We start from the raw sequence: 16212 nt of genomic DNA, 5'->3' as shown, positions 1-16212 counted from the left end.
GGTGGCAATATATTTACACAACCACAAAAAGCAGCTGCTCAGCTGAGCCTACTTTTAGCTTGCACCCTATTAAAATGAATGCAAATCTAAAAGCCCAACAACCATATCAGCAGACTGAGTGCGAGACTACGTGTGCTGGGGAAACAGCCCCAGCAATGACATCCTGCAAAGGTGCTGCCACTTGTTTTTTGAGTTTTTGCAACCTCAAGGCTTTTAGGGAGCCCTTGGGGACCCTGGGCAACAGGGGACTGCAACAGTCAAAGATTTCTCTCTTACTTGGGACAAGTTTCTTGCTTATTTGTGTGTGAAAACATTTTTCAAATGTTCAAAAAAGGAAAAGAAAAAGAAGTCCTTCTCAGATGTCTGCCTGTGTGTATGAAAAACAATGAACTGGCCCAGATGCCATTCTTTGTGTTTAGAACATACAGCACTACATGAGTTAACAGCACCTTTCTCAATGAAATCCGTTCCAAAGAGAGATAAGTATGTTGAGCTGGGCAATTTTTTGTTCAAGAATGTGTTTTTAACAAATTCTGCACTTAAAATAATCAAAGCAACATGAACTCAGACGTTCAGCAGCATAAATGGTAAATGTAAGTCTAATCTCCTACATGCTGATGTAAATCAACATTACTTGTTTAAACACTGATAAAAATTAGAACACAGTGAAGCCTAATGAACATAAGAAATATTTCACGTAGTATTTACTGGAAAATTGCAACAGGGATTTTGTCTAATGAGTAAATACAGCATGAAGCTGTTGAGTCTTCTATCCCTGGGGTAAGATAATTTGAAACACATTTTTTCAGATCAAAAGTGTTATGTTGTCAAATATAAAAGCCCAATTTAGCCTGCATAATATTTAATTAAGAAAACAGCATTCCATACTGTGATTTATTTATTTTTTTAAGTCCAATGCCCCTTGAGTCATTTTATCTTCTTAACTTTAAGATTTGTACTGTGCGAGATCATGGGAAAGACACAATCAACTTTATTTTAATTACAAAAGGAGAAAAACCTAAAGGGAATCCTGTGAAAATCAAATCCAAACCCAAGATTTTCCAATGATGATGTCATTTGAAAAGGCCCTCTGCTCACTTAAAATAGAGAGGAGCACTGTATCTGAACCTCTTGCTAAGAGGATGGATAATAAAGATTCAGGTCACGCAGAACAGCCACAATACCTGAAGTTTCTAGACTTAGGCGGAGCCTCTTGGGGCTCTGCAGCCACGATCTGCTCACCTTGACGCTTCTGTGATGTATCCGCGAGGGCTGGCATTTCACGCTGCTGGTATTGCAGCAGCCAGTGCAACGTTTCACCTCCACGCAAGGTGGCCATATCAGGAAGTTGGCCGAGGTGGGATCAATCTGACTCCGAGGTATCTCATATATAACCGTCCGTGTTTTGCAGACAGCCGGGATGGCTTCCTCTGCGAACAGAAGAAATTCACACTTCCAGGTGAACAGCTGCTCTCACCTCAGAGTGCCCAGATACTTTACACTGCCGATTTACCAGTGGCACCCTTAGCCAGGTCTGAGATGGTGCTCTCAGTTCCCACCGCTTCCTGACAAGCCAGTGCTGAGTACTGTTTGCCTACCACTACGCTGTGGGTGCTGCCTTACAGAAAAGCTGGACTCACTGCCAAAAACCCAGCCCTAAAATGCAGGATGACAATGGCCTGGCTCCCAACATAGCTCGGAGCGCATACCACTAGATAAGGCAAGCCTGGCTCTTTAGAAGTGACAGCAAGCCAGAGGCTACTCCCGATTAGATGATCCTCCAATACAGCCTTGTAGTGACTGCTTAACAGCAGCTGTTATTTTACAGTATTGAGGCAATCATTGCACGCATATATTATCACACAAACATGCAATACCTGGCAAATGCCACAGCAGAAGTTGCACTGAGGATATTTTTATCACACCCAAACTGGCTGAGCTGGGAAACAACCTGTGCCAGCTTGAAACTTCTGAGTCTTGGGTTTCTACTTATACTCTCTTAACATCCTCATATCAGGGAGTCCGGTCCACCTGCCACCCCAAAGGGCAGCAGCCTTCTTTTTTACTTTCTTTTTTTTTTTTTTTTCTAAATTGATGTTATCAAATCTTTGTACCTGCTGGGTTTTATTTAATTTGTTATTTTTTGAATGAGGTAAAATGACAAGAGTAACATGACTGAAGAACCTGCAGTGTAATTTTCAGCTAAACAAATTTGCTGCTGGTCTCAGGTAAGGTGAGCGTGTAGATGGCAGTTTCAGCCACATAAGCATCAAAACATGTAGCTCTGTGCCACTGCAGTGCATGATTGCTGCCACGAAAACTCCAAACTAGGCATCGTTTTCAACCTAGGACTGCCTAAGAAGTCAAGCTGGTAATTTAAACCGGTCCAGAAAATAATAGCAATCGCAGAGACTGCTTGCTTGGAGCTAAGTTCTCTGAATACAGCTTGGATTTTTTTGCCTTTCAGTGGAAGCAGTGATAGCTTTGGGTCATATGGGGCAGGGAACTGGAGTGCTGCCTGCGCTTCTTCAGTTACTCCTGAAGCACAAGAAGTTCAGGCCTGTCCTGCACCTGTAACATGAAAATCTAGGCTTGGTTTTCAAAGAGGTACATTCTGGTCATCTAAATAGACTGAAAATTCTTCTTCTCAATCCCCAGTGCCATGAACTTGAGAAAATTAAAGGATCCAATAATGCAAGATAGTTGGCAACTCCTACAAGTTATTGAGCATATCCAGTTCCCACTGACTTTTATGGGGACGCATTCAACACCTTGCAGAGCAGGGTGCCAAGTGTAGCAGACTGTTCCAGAACCGCTGTTCTCTAGAGGCATTCAATGTGACACACGCGCTTGCCAATTCACACTACAAATCCATGTTGACAGCATGCTGTGCTATCTACTGCGTACAACCAGAGCTTAAAGTTAGAATATATTGACTCGGAATAACCCATAATAGATAAGAACATGGATGTTTTCTGCCTTCGACTAGAATGGTAAAACAGTCAGATCTAATCAGATGAACAAGCTTTGCTTATAAAACATGTTCTAAAATTCCCCAGCATCTCTTTAATTTGGTATTTGGGCTTTCTTGGATCACAATCATTAGTATTTAAATAGAAAAAAATCCCCTGTAAACATGCCTGGTGCCCTACACAATGATGGAAATCAATGCCCCAGCATTTCCATCAATGGCTTTTAATTTTGGGGATAAACTGTTTTTTTCTTTTGAATAAAGAGTCAAGCTGTTTCCTTTTGTGGAGCTTCTGTACTGAAAACTCTACCAACTGTTGATGTTTTTTAAAGCACACTGCTGTAGTTGTTCCCCACACTATGAATTATACATTGAATATCACAGCATTTTCTAACCAAGGTCTAGCTTTCTAACATGCTGCAACAAGAAAGTGAATGTAAAGAATTCGCGCTTGTCTGTCTCCTATGGACATCCTCCAGAAGACAGCTTCTCAGGCAGCGGCTCGTTTTGTACAGAAAGAAAGGCAGAAGCTAGAAATGGCCTTTTTTTCCTTTGTGTGTGTCACATTTTTCCAGTGAAATGTCCTGCTTGGCTGACCAAAAGCAACCCCTCTGTTTTTACTCCCTAAGTACAAATAGCTTGTTTCTTACCAATGCTTCTTTTTCTGCGAATGGGCACAGGACGATTCTCTTGCACATGTTTAGCAGAATGAACACTATAAGACCTCAAGTTTGTTTCTGAAACATCATCATATCCTGAAAGAGGAAAGAAAATATTAAATCTCAGCTATGTTATTAGCCTGAATGTTGCTACAGTGCTTTTACATACATACATATAAAACTGCTGTTCCATATGCACAAGACCAAATCCTTCTGCAATTACTCTAACATAATTCCTATCAGTGCAATTGCAAGGGTATAAGGCAGGGAAGACATAAACATGAAATGTCATGTATAAGTGTGCACAACAGAATTCTAATATCCATTTTACTGGAAGTCCCCAGAAACAGTGCATAGTCTGTGACACAAAACCATATCTAAAAGTAAAACAGTTGCATTTTTATGTGAAAGACATAGTAAAGCTTTTCTTACTGGAAAGGTGTAGAAATAAGAACAATAATATTTCATGTGAAACATTTATTTTGAGAAGTTTTTTGAAGTTCTGGCATAAGGCTACAGTAGAAAATATGGTATTACACACCCAACAGCAACAATGCTGCCTCTGTAATTTTTCTCTTGCTTGGTTTTCAGGACTGTACTAGCACAGAATCAAAAGCAAAAAGTAACTAGCATGGGTTTTCTTTTAGCCTCTCTGTTGCAGAACAAATCCCCTGTGAAGTATCCTAACCTTTGGAGGGGCATCTGAAGCTACTGCAAACTCTGGGACTGCATCCAGGCTTGTCTTGTTCCCTAAATAAGCCTACCACATGGGTTAAAGGGCCATGAGAAAAAGCAAAGATGGAAAACTTGGCATTTCATTTATCATAAAAAAAAAAAAAACTGCTCCAACTATTTGGTTTTGTTAAGTGAAGCAGTCCAGGTCGTGTCCCATGCAGTGGGGTTCTGAAAACGGCAAGCACAATCAGCAAACAAGGGATCAGGAAGATGTAAGCAGACTGAGGACTGCATGCAGATTCCAGTACAGCAAAACTAAGACTTTTAGCACTCTGCTGCTTGGAGTGCCCTCTATAATGTCACTGGAGAGTTTCAAGGTTTCACTGCTGGTTCCAAAGAAAACTGTGATGTACACCAAAAAAATGTAAATGGTTATTACAGTGTACTCAATTACCCTCTCTACATGCTACCAACAGCCTACACTCCTCTGTCTTCTGCACTGTCACGCTCCCTGCTTCTAGTACTCTTTCCATGCACAGTCGACTGCGACTCTGTAACTAGCTTTATTCTTCACTTTATTAGAAACACACATCGTAAAGGGCACACTCTGCAAATAAACCAGCTCCTTTCTTCTTCCCTCCAAGAAATCTTGCCCTAAACAGCATGCAACTTGTGAAATCACCTGCAGATCCTGGTAAGACAAGAAGACAGTGACATCTTCAGCACCTTAAAAAGAGCTCTGTGCCTCAAGGTATATCTTCACTCTTTGGAAAATACTGTCATAGTTAGCTAAAACGAGATGAAATGGGAGATCCAAGACATAGCGCCAGGAACACCCATTGGTCCCGTTTTCCTCATCAGCAGGTCAGATCCTTGTCTGAAGTAAGTCATTGTGAAATCCAGTTTCAATCTACCCAAATAAGTAGGCTCCTTCTTCCTACACTGAGTGCTTGCTTTTCATTGATTTTGATGGGAAATTTTGGAACCTAACAGATTAGCTGACTGTAAGCCTTATTTGCAGTCCCAGTCCTGTAACGTAGCACAGCAATGACTAATGCATTTTATTTCTGCTTTTATTGTACCCCATACTCCACAAAACTCATCTGTGGGGTAAATAAAAAGGCTTGCCTGAGATCCCACAGGAAGTTTGCAACTCAGCTGGGGAGCGGAGCCAGGTCTCCTGCATCCCATTCCAATGGCACCAGGCCATCCACCTGACCCCAAACGGTGTTACGCAAAATGAGGATCCGTTCTGATCTTCCTCCAGCCCTTTTCTGCTCCCTAACACTCAGCCACCCAACACCTTAATACTGACCTCCTTCTTGGCAAGTTCAGATAGTCACGACCTCTCCCTCACTTTGAGGCAATGAAGTGATACTCAAAAGAAAGCAGCAGGAATTTTGCTCAGTGTAAGATCCCAGCTCGGCTCTGAGCAAGAAGCATCTCTGTCTGCATGCAAACGGTGTTTAAAAAAGATTAAACACAAAACTAATGCCGTTAATCCTGAGCACTTGGTGGGCACAGCCATCCTGCTGAAAAGAGAAACTGCCAATGATGCCAGCCTGAGCCACGGGTCCTAATGCCTTATTCAACACGCTGGCATAGTTCCCTTTTAACATGACTGATTTCTTGCTGTCTTGTTTAAAGAAACTGGTAAGACTAAAGGAATAGTATGATCAGCTAACCAATATGTTTAGCCATGTGCTTATATCTAACTGCTCAACTCGGCTGCAATTAGCCATATTCTATCATCATATTTATAAAGAAAAATGACATGTCGAGGAGCATGTGTTGCTTATAAGATGATTTCTAAGGTGAAGAAGGCCTCTGGCTCATACTGTATCTCACTGTCTCACTACATATCTTAGGCATGTATATCATTTCATAAGTTCATGTCTCGTTGCGGGGGTTAAAAAAAAGAGATCTACACAGCTAGCACGGCAGACTGCAAAACGTGTTCCAGTCAAACCTCAATGCATTATGCAATGCAAATTGCATTATTTCTATCGCCAAAGCATTGATGTTGTTTTGGGTTTTTTAATAAACAGAATTATGGAGAACATGGTTGGTGTCAGACAACACTATCATGCTAAAGGCACTTGGTCTTCTCTTGATCCCCACAGGCATTTGGAAGTAATTCCACTTCCCAATGAAGTCAAAGGGAAAATCACTGCACTTCAAGCGATCTTGAAGTCAACAGGAGTCTTGCCTGAGCAGGGCTGAAAAATCAGAAAGTCAGTTTTGAAATCCACACTTGACTCTGGATGTGTGGCCAGAAGACTTTATTTTACTTCATTAAAACAATGATGCTACAGTAATTACAAATAGCTCTCTCTAGTTTGACTTTAAAAAAGCCTGATACCTAATTTACAACCTGGCAGAAGGTTTCCTCAACAAATCATGTCTTAATTTGCATCATTTTTTCCCACCAATGTACTGACTTAGGAACATGAAATTGCAGGATACGGTGTTTCAGCTCTTAGCAAAGAAAATGGGAGTTTATGGGTGCTTAGCACCAAACAAAATGAAACTTAGAGCAGAAAGCTTAGAAATGGATGGTTCTTAGTTTAGAAATTGAACGCTGCTTGTCACTAAGTGAAGATGGAGGACGCTGCATGGAGCCAGATTAATGCAGCTCTTTTTAAATGTTTTAATAAAAAAAATGTTTTTATGGCAGCCGATCGAGAAATTTCTCTGTAATCTTTTATGTACTGACAACATATCAACGATGGGTAGAAAAACTCTTGCAACTAGCCTTGGTCAATCCATTAGTGTAGCTGAAATTGTTCTTTTTTGCCAGATTGGCATTTTTCCACTAGGTCATGGAGTATAAATCACAGTGTTCCTGTGACATTCTGCCAATATGTGATTACTCTTCTCCCAAAAAAAAGCATGTGGAAAGCATCCTAAGACTACTGTTACTTTATATTTATCATTTTACATTTTCACATTGCCATCTCCTTCCCAAACAACTTTACATGTGAGGTACACTCCCCAGTGTATGCAGCCTTAACGCAAACCCTTCTAGATGTCACTTTGATGTACATCCAAAAAGTGTAGGTCCAAGACTTCTAGTACCAACAGCCGCAGCTTAGGAGATTCTCATTATCTCTTTTTCCAGGAATTCAGTGCGAGGTACAATAAAGTGAAATGGTCTGTCTTACAAATCGGTCCTAGAGCCAGAAAGCCCAAGGCAACGTCAATCTGTTTGTTTGATCTTCTTTCTGGCTGATGCAAAATATGCCCTTCTGACATCCAAATGCAGAGATAGATGTCATTAAGTTTTCAACTTTGATCTATTAAAGGAAATATAAGTAGCAGCCTGCAAGATCCTGTTTTGTTTAGTGTTTTTTTCCCCTTTACCTAGATGTGATCAACCAACTGTAAAGGAGGAGGAGTATTCCCTCTATCTGTTTCAGGGAAACATACGACACACATGGCAGATGCCCGCCTCTCATAATGTTTAAGAGGTGCAAGGAAAGCTAACACATGGCGTTGTAATGTCTTCAATTTGCATGCCACACCAAAAGCCACAAAGTCAACAGGTTTTCCAATAGATAGAGCTCTGGGATGCAGCCATCTAACACTGTTCTATGAATGCATACTGTTAATTTAGAAGTTTCTCCACCTAACAAAAAGCTGCTCTGCTAGTTCTTAATCACAGGCCGTTAAATTCACATGGCCTAAGGTGACCCTGCGGTTGATGCCCTTAAACCATGCAATGAAACACTCTCAGCCCTGCGTTTCCCCACGCAGGGAGATGACTGGGGGAAAGTCTGTTCCCAGCAGGAGGCAAACATAATAGGTGATGAAATGAACTCTACCTCCCACAGGACAGATGGGAGAGGTGAAGCGCGATGAGAAAAACCACGCTGCTAAGCCATAAGAACTTTCAGAGGCGGAATATAGGAAGTGCCCCCGTTTCGGTGATTTCGTCTGTTAGTAGTAAAACTGTACTCTGCACGCTACAGCTGCCTACTTCCTGGGATCGTGCGTGCTTTCTGTTTTAAATAGGGTCAGCCTCTCCTCTCCGTCATGCCAATGAAACCCCATTGCTGACTAAGGATCCCAGTCGCAGTAAATTAACGTAGAAGCCTGTTTTCTGATATAAACAGAGCATTTTCATGTTGTCTTAACTGTGATTTCTCCTTGAATCGGACGTGCGGCACTGGGCTCTAACAAATTGGCCTGAATTTTCTTTTTTCTGAAAACAATGATAAGCTCCATGTTGGGTAGTGTTTTTCTTTAAGTAATATGCCAGATGGTCTGGGGGTGTGGTTTCTAATTTTATGAAGGGGGTTATCAGTCATCTCTGTGCTACAATATAGCGACCAAATCTGTCAGAATAGAAGAAAAACCTGCCCACTCTGACTTACAAAACTTACTTTCCCAATTAAAAATATATGCTTTGCATTGCAGGAAAGAAAATGACTGTTCTTCCTTCATTTTCCACAAGATTTTGCCTTGTTACTCAAGAATATCAGACATTTTCTGCATGCGTGCCTGATCCTGCAGCTCTTCCCTTACAAGATCATTCTTAATTCTCAAGTCCACCCACTGAGTTTAAACAGGGCTACTCGCATGCAGAAGGACTGGCAACACCATGCACTAAAATGAAGGAGAAAATAATCAGTGGAGTGTTTTTATTCTGATCCCCGGGTTAAATCAGTATATGCTATTCAACAGAAATACATCTACTGTACAAGCCCTCACTGAAGTAACCCTTTCCTAAATGCAATTACAGCCCTAAGGAAATATGTTTCAGAAGTATCATCTTATCAGTGACAAGTAGAAAACATTTGATTTGCTAATCCAAGCTAATATTAAATATAGTAAACAGGCCCAATCCTGTTTACTGAAGAAAACATGGAAATTTCAACGTTCAATTAGTCACTCTGATAAACCCTTAGTAAGAATTACTCATGACAGTAAAGACTGCAGGACTGTGCCCAGAAAACATAAATGTAGATAGCAAAGAGTGAGTGGTTACTGTCTGTGAAGATCCAGTCCTGCCTGCACAGCTCAGGATGAGGCTTAGCAAGCATGGAAACTGAGCACTCACACAAGCAAGAACAGGGTGAAAGGCTGAATATTTTATTTTTAAATATTGTTTTGAGTTCATGTCTTAAGGCATTACTGTTTCATGTTGAAATAGTAAAATATGTATGTCTTGTTTCTCTAATGGTTTCTAAGCTGACAAATTGCACAGAAACTGCGAAATGAAATGGCAAACCTGCGGCTGACCTCTTCAATTTTTGGTCATGCATCCTCTGGCTAATATTTGCCACAAGGTAAACAATTATTTTCTTAAATAAATTTCTTTCCTCCGCTACCTCCACTAATTTATTTAGCTACTGCCGTTGCTTCACTTGTCTGCTTGATTCTCTTGCAATGCAGCCACGTGAACTTTTGCTCTCCTTGCAAGTGGTATTTAAAAATGAAGCATGTGCTTGTTACACTGGGGTATTTGAAAAAATAATGTATTCTGGTAGCTACAGTATAGTGAATCAAATGCAGAAAAAACATGCAGTATTTTAAAATCCTAGTCTTCAGATCCAGCCCTTCTGCAACAACAGCCAAGCCTTCCACTGAGTTCACTGGGAAAAACATTTTAGCAGTAGTGCACTTGTCTGGTCCAAAACAGCCTTCAATGGGGAAACATGTATTGCATACCCCTTCCCTGTTGTGAAAGCTTCTTTAATTGCAGTGATGATGAAGCACTGCTCTCCAAAAATATTAAACCAATGCCAACAGATCTGGTAATTAGTAATTGGCCTCCATGGTAAAGTATTGTGCAAGAAAGAAATATTCCCATTTTCAGTGTAATGAGAAACTATTTGCTCCCTAATCACATGAAAATTGAAAACCATGTCTGTAAAACATCTTCCTAGTGCCTTTCTGCTCATTAATACAGTACTGTACTAAAGGCAGCGAGTTAAACTCTAGAAGGATCCTGCAACGCTGAATGAAGGTGACTGAACCTGGCACTGACTTTACAAAAATACACAGCATATGGTTTAAAAGGAGATGGCCCAGTACCAACGCAAGCAAGAACTCATTCATTTTTCTCCATGTTTGTTCTTCAGAAAGATGCAGGTTTCCCTTGGGCACATCAAAGGTGCCGGGTTTATTCTCTCACAACTAAGGCAAGAAATCGCCAGGAACAAAGTGCATCAAGTGAAACCAAACGATAAGAAACCGAGTAATACAGCGCTTCTCGGTCTGATTTACTGCTGCAATGATCTGTTTGAACTGCACATTCTCACTACACCCATTTGCATGCCTAATGATGCAGAAAATAACCCTGCGCTATTTTCTTTTGGAAAAAGTGTATTTGTCAGAGTTAGCTTCATATGCAGGTTCCTGTTTAAAATCAGCGCGGATGGTTTATTTTCCTTTTAATAAAGCCCAGCGCTTGAAGAGACATTACTTCATTCATAAATATTGTTTCAAATATTTTAAATACCTCTAGGACAGTAGTTTAAAGATAACAGAGCAATGCGAGAGCAACAACAAACCTTAAGGAAATTCTTCTCCGCTGAGGGACGGAGAGGTCTGAAAACACAGAGGGTCACTAGGTCCCTCTCCACCCTGAACCCCCCGAAGTTTTCATTCCCGATCTTGCCCCCTTGGCCGCCGCCTCCCTTTGAAATGAAGCTCCCCTGCCCAGGGCAGCCCGGCTCTGGAGGCCGGGTCCCCGCACGGCTCTCGTCCCCGAGGCGAGGCTGCCCGGAGCGGCGACAGGCGTGCGGGGCGCTGCGCCGTGGCCGCCCGCGGTGCCTCCCCCCCGGGGCGGCGGCGGCCGACGGCGCGGAAGGAAGGAGGACGGGACTAATTTACCTACGGAGTCAATCTCCAGGAGGCGCTGCAAGTCGCGGATGCTGTGGATCTCGCTGTGCGCCAGCCGCTCGATCAGCTCTTGCGGGATCTCGGCCTCCTTCAAAGACACACACGCACACCGCGGGTCACCGCGCAGCCCCGCGGATCGGGCGCCGCGGGGACGGGGATGGAGGGGTCGGGGTTTTAAGGAGGGTGCGGGCTGCTTGCAGGGTGCGTTTGGGCGAAGCAAGGGGGGAAAAAAATCATCCCCTCCCCACCTCCGCTCCGCAGGCTGCCGGAGCGCGCCCCGCCGCCCCCGCTTGCGCGCCCGCGGGGGTTGCGCGCCCCCCGCTGAACTGCGCCACGGCTCGGCACGGCTCCGGCCTGCCGGGGAACCGGGCTCCGTGCCCGCCAGGGGTACGCCGCTTTTCCCCGAGCCCCCCTTCTCCAGCCGCTGGAAACCCACCCGCGCAGCCGCCTGCCGAAGTTTGCCCGAGCGGGCGTAAAGTTCACAGTGGGGCCGGGCTCCCCCGGGCCGGGAGGGGGGTCCCGAGGGGCTCCTGCATCCCACCGGCGGCTCCCGGTGCCCAACGGCCCCGGTCCCAAAAACTTACAGCCCCCCCCCGCAGCGCCCAGCACCGCGCTCGTCCCCCCGGGGGCCACCTGTAGCAAGCCCCAGCCGCGGCTCCGCGCCCCCGGGGAGCAGCCTTCCGATGGCAGGCCGCACCCCAGCCTCTGTCCCCGGCTCTGGGCGAGCTTCAGAAGCGGGGAGCGGAGTCCCGAGGGGGGCCCGCACCCCACTTGTGCCCGCGGCACTAACGGTGCCCGCGGCCGGCTGCGTGCAGCGCCGTGCGCCGCGGGGGCGGCCGCTGCCGGGCGGCTCCGCGAAACCGCTCTGTTTGCAAATAACCGCAGCCCGCCTGCACCGCCGCGGAGACAGATAGAATATATCACATCCATGCATGCGTATATATGGAGATTATTGGGGTTTTTAGGCGCAGCCGGCGGCTCCGGAGCGGAATGCACGGTCATTCCCCCTTCGCCGTTGGCATGCGGGAAATGGCAACTTGCTTTCGGCCTCGGCTGCGCAGGGGCTGGGGCAGAAACAGGGGCAGAAGCAGGGGTAGGGGCAGAGGCAGGAGCAAGGGCAGAAGCAGGGGCAGGGGCTGAAGCAGGAGCAGGGCGCGGAGATGTCCGCGGAGCCCCGCGGCCAGGTGCGCAGCCCGTTGCGCCCCCCTGCCCTCCTCCGACGCCGGACCCCCCCCGAGCCCCGGCTGCGGTGTCCCCGGGGGAGCCCCGAGCACGCAGCGCGCCGCTCTCACCCACCTCGCAGAAGGTGAAGGACAGGTAGCCAAAACCTATCAGCAAAACGCAAGCCCAGGTCCTCATCGCGGTCTGGTGCACTTTAGACACGGAGGGAAGGCAACGCTGATGGAGAGGAGCTGCAGGCCGGCTCCTGCCGCGCAGAAATTCAGTACCATCCCTCAGGGGAAAGGCAGCGGGGTGGCTCGGGGGTCCTCCGCATCCAGGCTTGGGGTCGGGGCTTGCCTCGGGGCGGCGGGGGTTTTAATTACGGCGCTGCCGCTGTTTGTAGGTTCCCCTCGCTACGGGAGCGTGGCCGCGCTCTCCTTGCTGCTGCTCTCGCTCGCTCCTCTTGGCTCTTAGGACTAGACCAGCCGGTACTTCTGCATATTTGCTTAGATCAGACCAAAGTGAAACCCAAGGAGTCGATCCGGAGCGCAGCCGAAACGCCCATCACCTGGCTGGGGCGGCTCGCCCCCCTGGCGGCGGGCGGCGCTGGGGCCCGCCTCCCCGGCCTCCGGCTCAGCGCCGGGACTGATGGGCTGCTCGATTTGCCGGCTTCTTGCCCCCCCTTTCCCCTGCCGGGCTGCCCTCCACCCTCTCCCCCTTTAGCAAAAAGGGAAAAAAAAAATCTTTATTGGTACGGATGGAAACGGTTCTCTGGCCGAGAATGGTCCCGCTTCCCTCCCCGGCTTGGGGGGAGGTTAAAAATGGTAATTAATTATGAATAATTGCAGTGATAAATCGGAGCAATATTGCAAGATCTCGCGGGCTGCCTCGGTGCAGCTCCTTCCCCACTTTGTACGGGAGAAAAAGAGAGGAGGAGGAGGAAGGAAGGAAGGAAAAAAAAATTATATATATGCAAGAAGGTTTAAATCCCAAGGGGATCGGAGACGAACTGCAACTCCTGGCGGAGGGAGGATTCCCGGGCTCGCTGCGAAGCGGTGGCCTGTCTGGAGCGTGGCTGAGCGGAGGAGCAGCATATAGGGCTCCCTCCCTGCCATGCGCCTCCCCCGTCCCTCCTCCCGGTACTCCCGGCACCAAACCCACAAACAACAAGTAGTGGGGGTGCCGCCAGCTGCAGCCCCTGCGCGCACAGCGAGAGGGGCTCTGCCCACATACGGGGAAAAAAAAAAATGGGAAGGAAAAAAAAAAAAGAGGAAAAAAAAAAGGAGAAAAAAAAAAAAAAAGAGGAGCCAGCGAGGGGCTGGGGGGCCGAGGAGGGGAGCGGGGCAGCCTGTCCGCCGCCCCGGCCCTCTGCGGCACTGGGGCGGGGGGAGCTGGGGAGGGCTGGGAGCTGCTGCGCAACAGCCGCCCTGCAACCTTACGGGATCCACCTTGTGCCCCTGCCTTTTATATAAGGCGGAAGAGATCGCCATGATCACGGAGGGGTTGAGAGTGTGTTTTTTTTTTTTCCATCGTTAACTGCTGTTTTTTGGCGGTGGGGGGAGAGCTCGCCTTTTGCAGAAGGGGAGGGGCAGCGCGGCTGCGGGTTGTGTTTTTTTTTTTATTATTATTATTATTTTTTACGCAGCTATTGCAGCGCAGCCTTCGTCGCAAAGGAAAAAGCCCCCCTCCTCCCAAAAATAAAAAATAAAAAAAAAATAATACTAATAAAAGCAGCGGGAGCCCTCCGCCCTGCGGCACCCGGCTGCGGCATGCGCGGGTGCGGGGCTCCCCTCCGCGGCCGCGGAGCCGCTGCGCCCCGGGGCTCCGCCGCAGCCGGTCCCGGAGGCCCCCCCTGCAGCCCTCCGGGGGCACGGCGGCCGGAGCCGGGCAGTGGCAGGTGGGGCTCCTCCCGCATCCTTCCCTCCCTCCCTCCCCGCCGCCCCGGCGAGCAAATGCCCCCTTTTCCCCGGCGCGGATTGGCACAAGGTGCCTGCTGCACCCTGACATCTCCCTGAACTCATTGTGATTTAAATACCAGCCCTTTCTCATCTAAACAAAGCATCTTAATAGCAGATGCAAAGAATTCAGCTCATCTGAAAATCCAATAGCATTTAAGTGGATTAACTGCAATAACACAACTGAGGAGTGATACTATCCTTCATGGAAGACAATAGACTGTAAATGCACAGCCAGGGAGACTTATCCTTTCATCTCTGAATTTCCTTCAGCATTTCAAAAGCGAATGCTTTCTAGAAGCCCTGAAGGGGTTTGCACGCTACTGGCTTGGACATGCTTCTAGGAAACAACCTGTGCTTTAATGGGCACTTTGCAATTGCATAGAAGTTCCCACCAAAACAGAAGTGGCCTTTCAAGTACGTTTAATTCTCTCTCATGATGTCATGTAGACTTACAGGGTGGTCTCCAGGACCACAAGGGGGGGAAGAAAAAGGTGGGGGTTGAAAAGAGAGAAAAGGAAAAGAGATGTAAAAGATTTGGAAGCACTTTAAAAAGGTTTTTTTTTTTTTAAAGGAAAATGCTGAGCCAGTGTGCAGCCATTCTCAACTGCCTCCTGATAAATAACAAGAAATGATCCCAGTGCCACACTGCAGCAGACCCATCCGGGCAGCTGGAAGCAGAGAAGGGGCAGGTCACTCTGGTTGTTGCCATCATTTTCTTACTTGATGGCACTTTCGTATATCACAGAAGCAAAAGGTGATGACTTTAGCTAAAAAAAAGTCTCATCTGCACTTATCATTAGCTTGGGTTAAAAGAACAACTCTTATGGTCTGTGTTGTCATAGTAATAAAAATAATAATTACCAAACAGTGAAATAGATTCTGACAGTACTGGTCTCACTAAGCATTTTCTTCTTTCCTTCCTCCTTTTGCTGGCTGGTGTGCCTGGGATCACAAGTGCTGGGTATTTGTAGCTTTTCCAAGTGGCAACCCTCTGTTAATGCCAATGTAGAGATAGCTCCTACTTTATCTGATGTTAAAAAAATCTATGCAGTTTTGATTTTTCTTGCATTCCCCTCATTTTATGAGAAACACACTGCATCAGCATCTTTTTTAAATCTGTCATTGTGGAGCTCAGATAAGCATCTCTCCTCTGGGTCGAGTTACACTTGGAGTAGCTTTTAACATTAGGCTGTTTATATGGATCATTGCAAATATTTGATAATAACGCAAAATATGTAAGATCCCTGAAGAGACCAAAGACCGGGGAACACAAATAAAATTCACACGGAATCTGCACACGACTTTGTACTTGGGTTGTCTGTCTGGTTATGAAACACATCTTCTCCTTGCCTTTTGTTGGATATAAAACTGCATTCATGCCAAGCAAGTCAGAAGAGTCCTCACAAGCGTGCAAAGCTATGTGAAAAGCACCATACAGACATCTCTCTACTGCATGGCGCCTTCCTACAGTCTACAAGTCTATTAAACATGTGTGCACCTAACATGAAATTTCCTCTTTTATGTAATGCCTATAACCACACATGTGGGGAGAGTGACAGGGTGGTATTTATAGGCTGAAATGAAAATCAGCACAAAGAACAGAGCATCAGAAAATCAGGTTTTGCACTTTTTTATTTATCTGAAAGCAGCAAGCAAGATATTGCTTGTCTAATTTGAAGCACGTACTGCTAGAAGCCCCTCAAATGTCAGGAATTATAATAGAATTATGCTATGACAGAGTGTTGAGAGGGAGGATTTCCAGGGTTTGCACAGCACTTGGCTTGGGGGAAGGGATGCAGGCGCTCCTTGACACAAAATGAAACTACTTCAGTGGCCCCTGTGTTTTCTGCAAGTGGCGATGCATAAAGCCGGGCTGCCCCAAATCAGGCTTCCAACACCAGTCACGAAGCTCATTTCAATCCATGCAGGCTCAGTTGTT

At 46.2% G+C, this 16212-nt stretch overlaps 1 protein-coding gene across 7 annotated transcripts in view; it reads right to left on the bottom strand.

Annotated features, from left to right (window-relative positions):
* PDGFA (platelet derived growth factor subunit A) overlaps positions 1-14174 on the bottom strand; it is a 61163-nt gene extending 46989 nt beyond the window's left edge. For 2 of the 7 annotated variants that reach the window (XR_014572633.1, XM_083799609.1), the window contains exons 1-4: positions 12451-14172; positions 11146-11242; positions 3622-3726; positions 1243-1430 (exon numbers count right to left, since the gene is read on the bottom strand). Coding sequence is in view for 4 of the 7 variants with exons in the window: in XM_083799609.1 (XP_083655735.1) it covers positions 1243-1430; positions 3622-3726; positions 11146-11242; positions 12451-12513 (453 nt within the window). In the remaining 3 variants the exon portion in view is untranslated. Of the gene's footprint in view, positions 1-1242; positions 1431-3621; positions 3727-11145; positions 11243-12450 lie in introns of all 7 variants that reach the window. The other 5 variants (XR_014572632.1, XR_014572634.1, XM_083799610.1 and 2 more) reach the window with 5 other exon arrangements.
* Between the last annotated feature and the right edge of the window lie 2038 nt (positions 14175-16212).

Source organism: Anser anser (genome assembly GCF_964211835.1).
Source record: "Anser anser genome assembly, chromosome: 15".
In the NCBI taxonomy this organism is placed as follows: Eukaryota; Metazoa; Chordata; class Aves; order Anseriformes; family Anatidae; genus Anser; species Anser anser.
The sequence above is the reverse complement of the archived record's forward strand: the minus strand, read 5'-3'. Positions and strand labels throughout refer to the sequence as shown.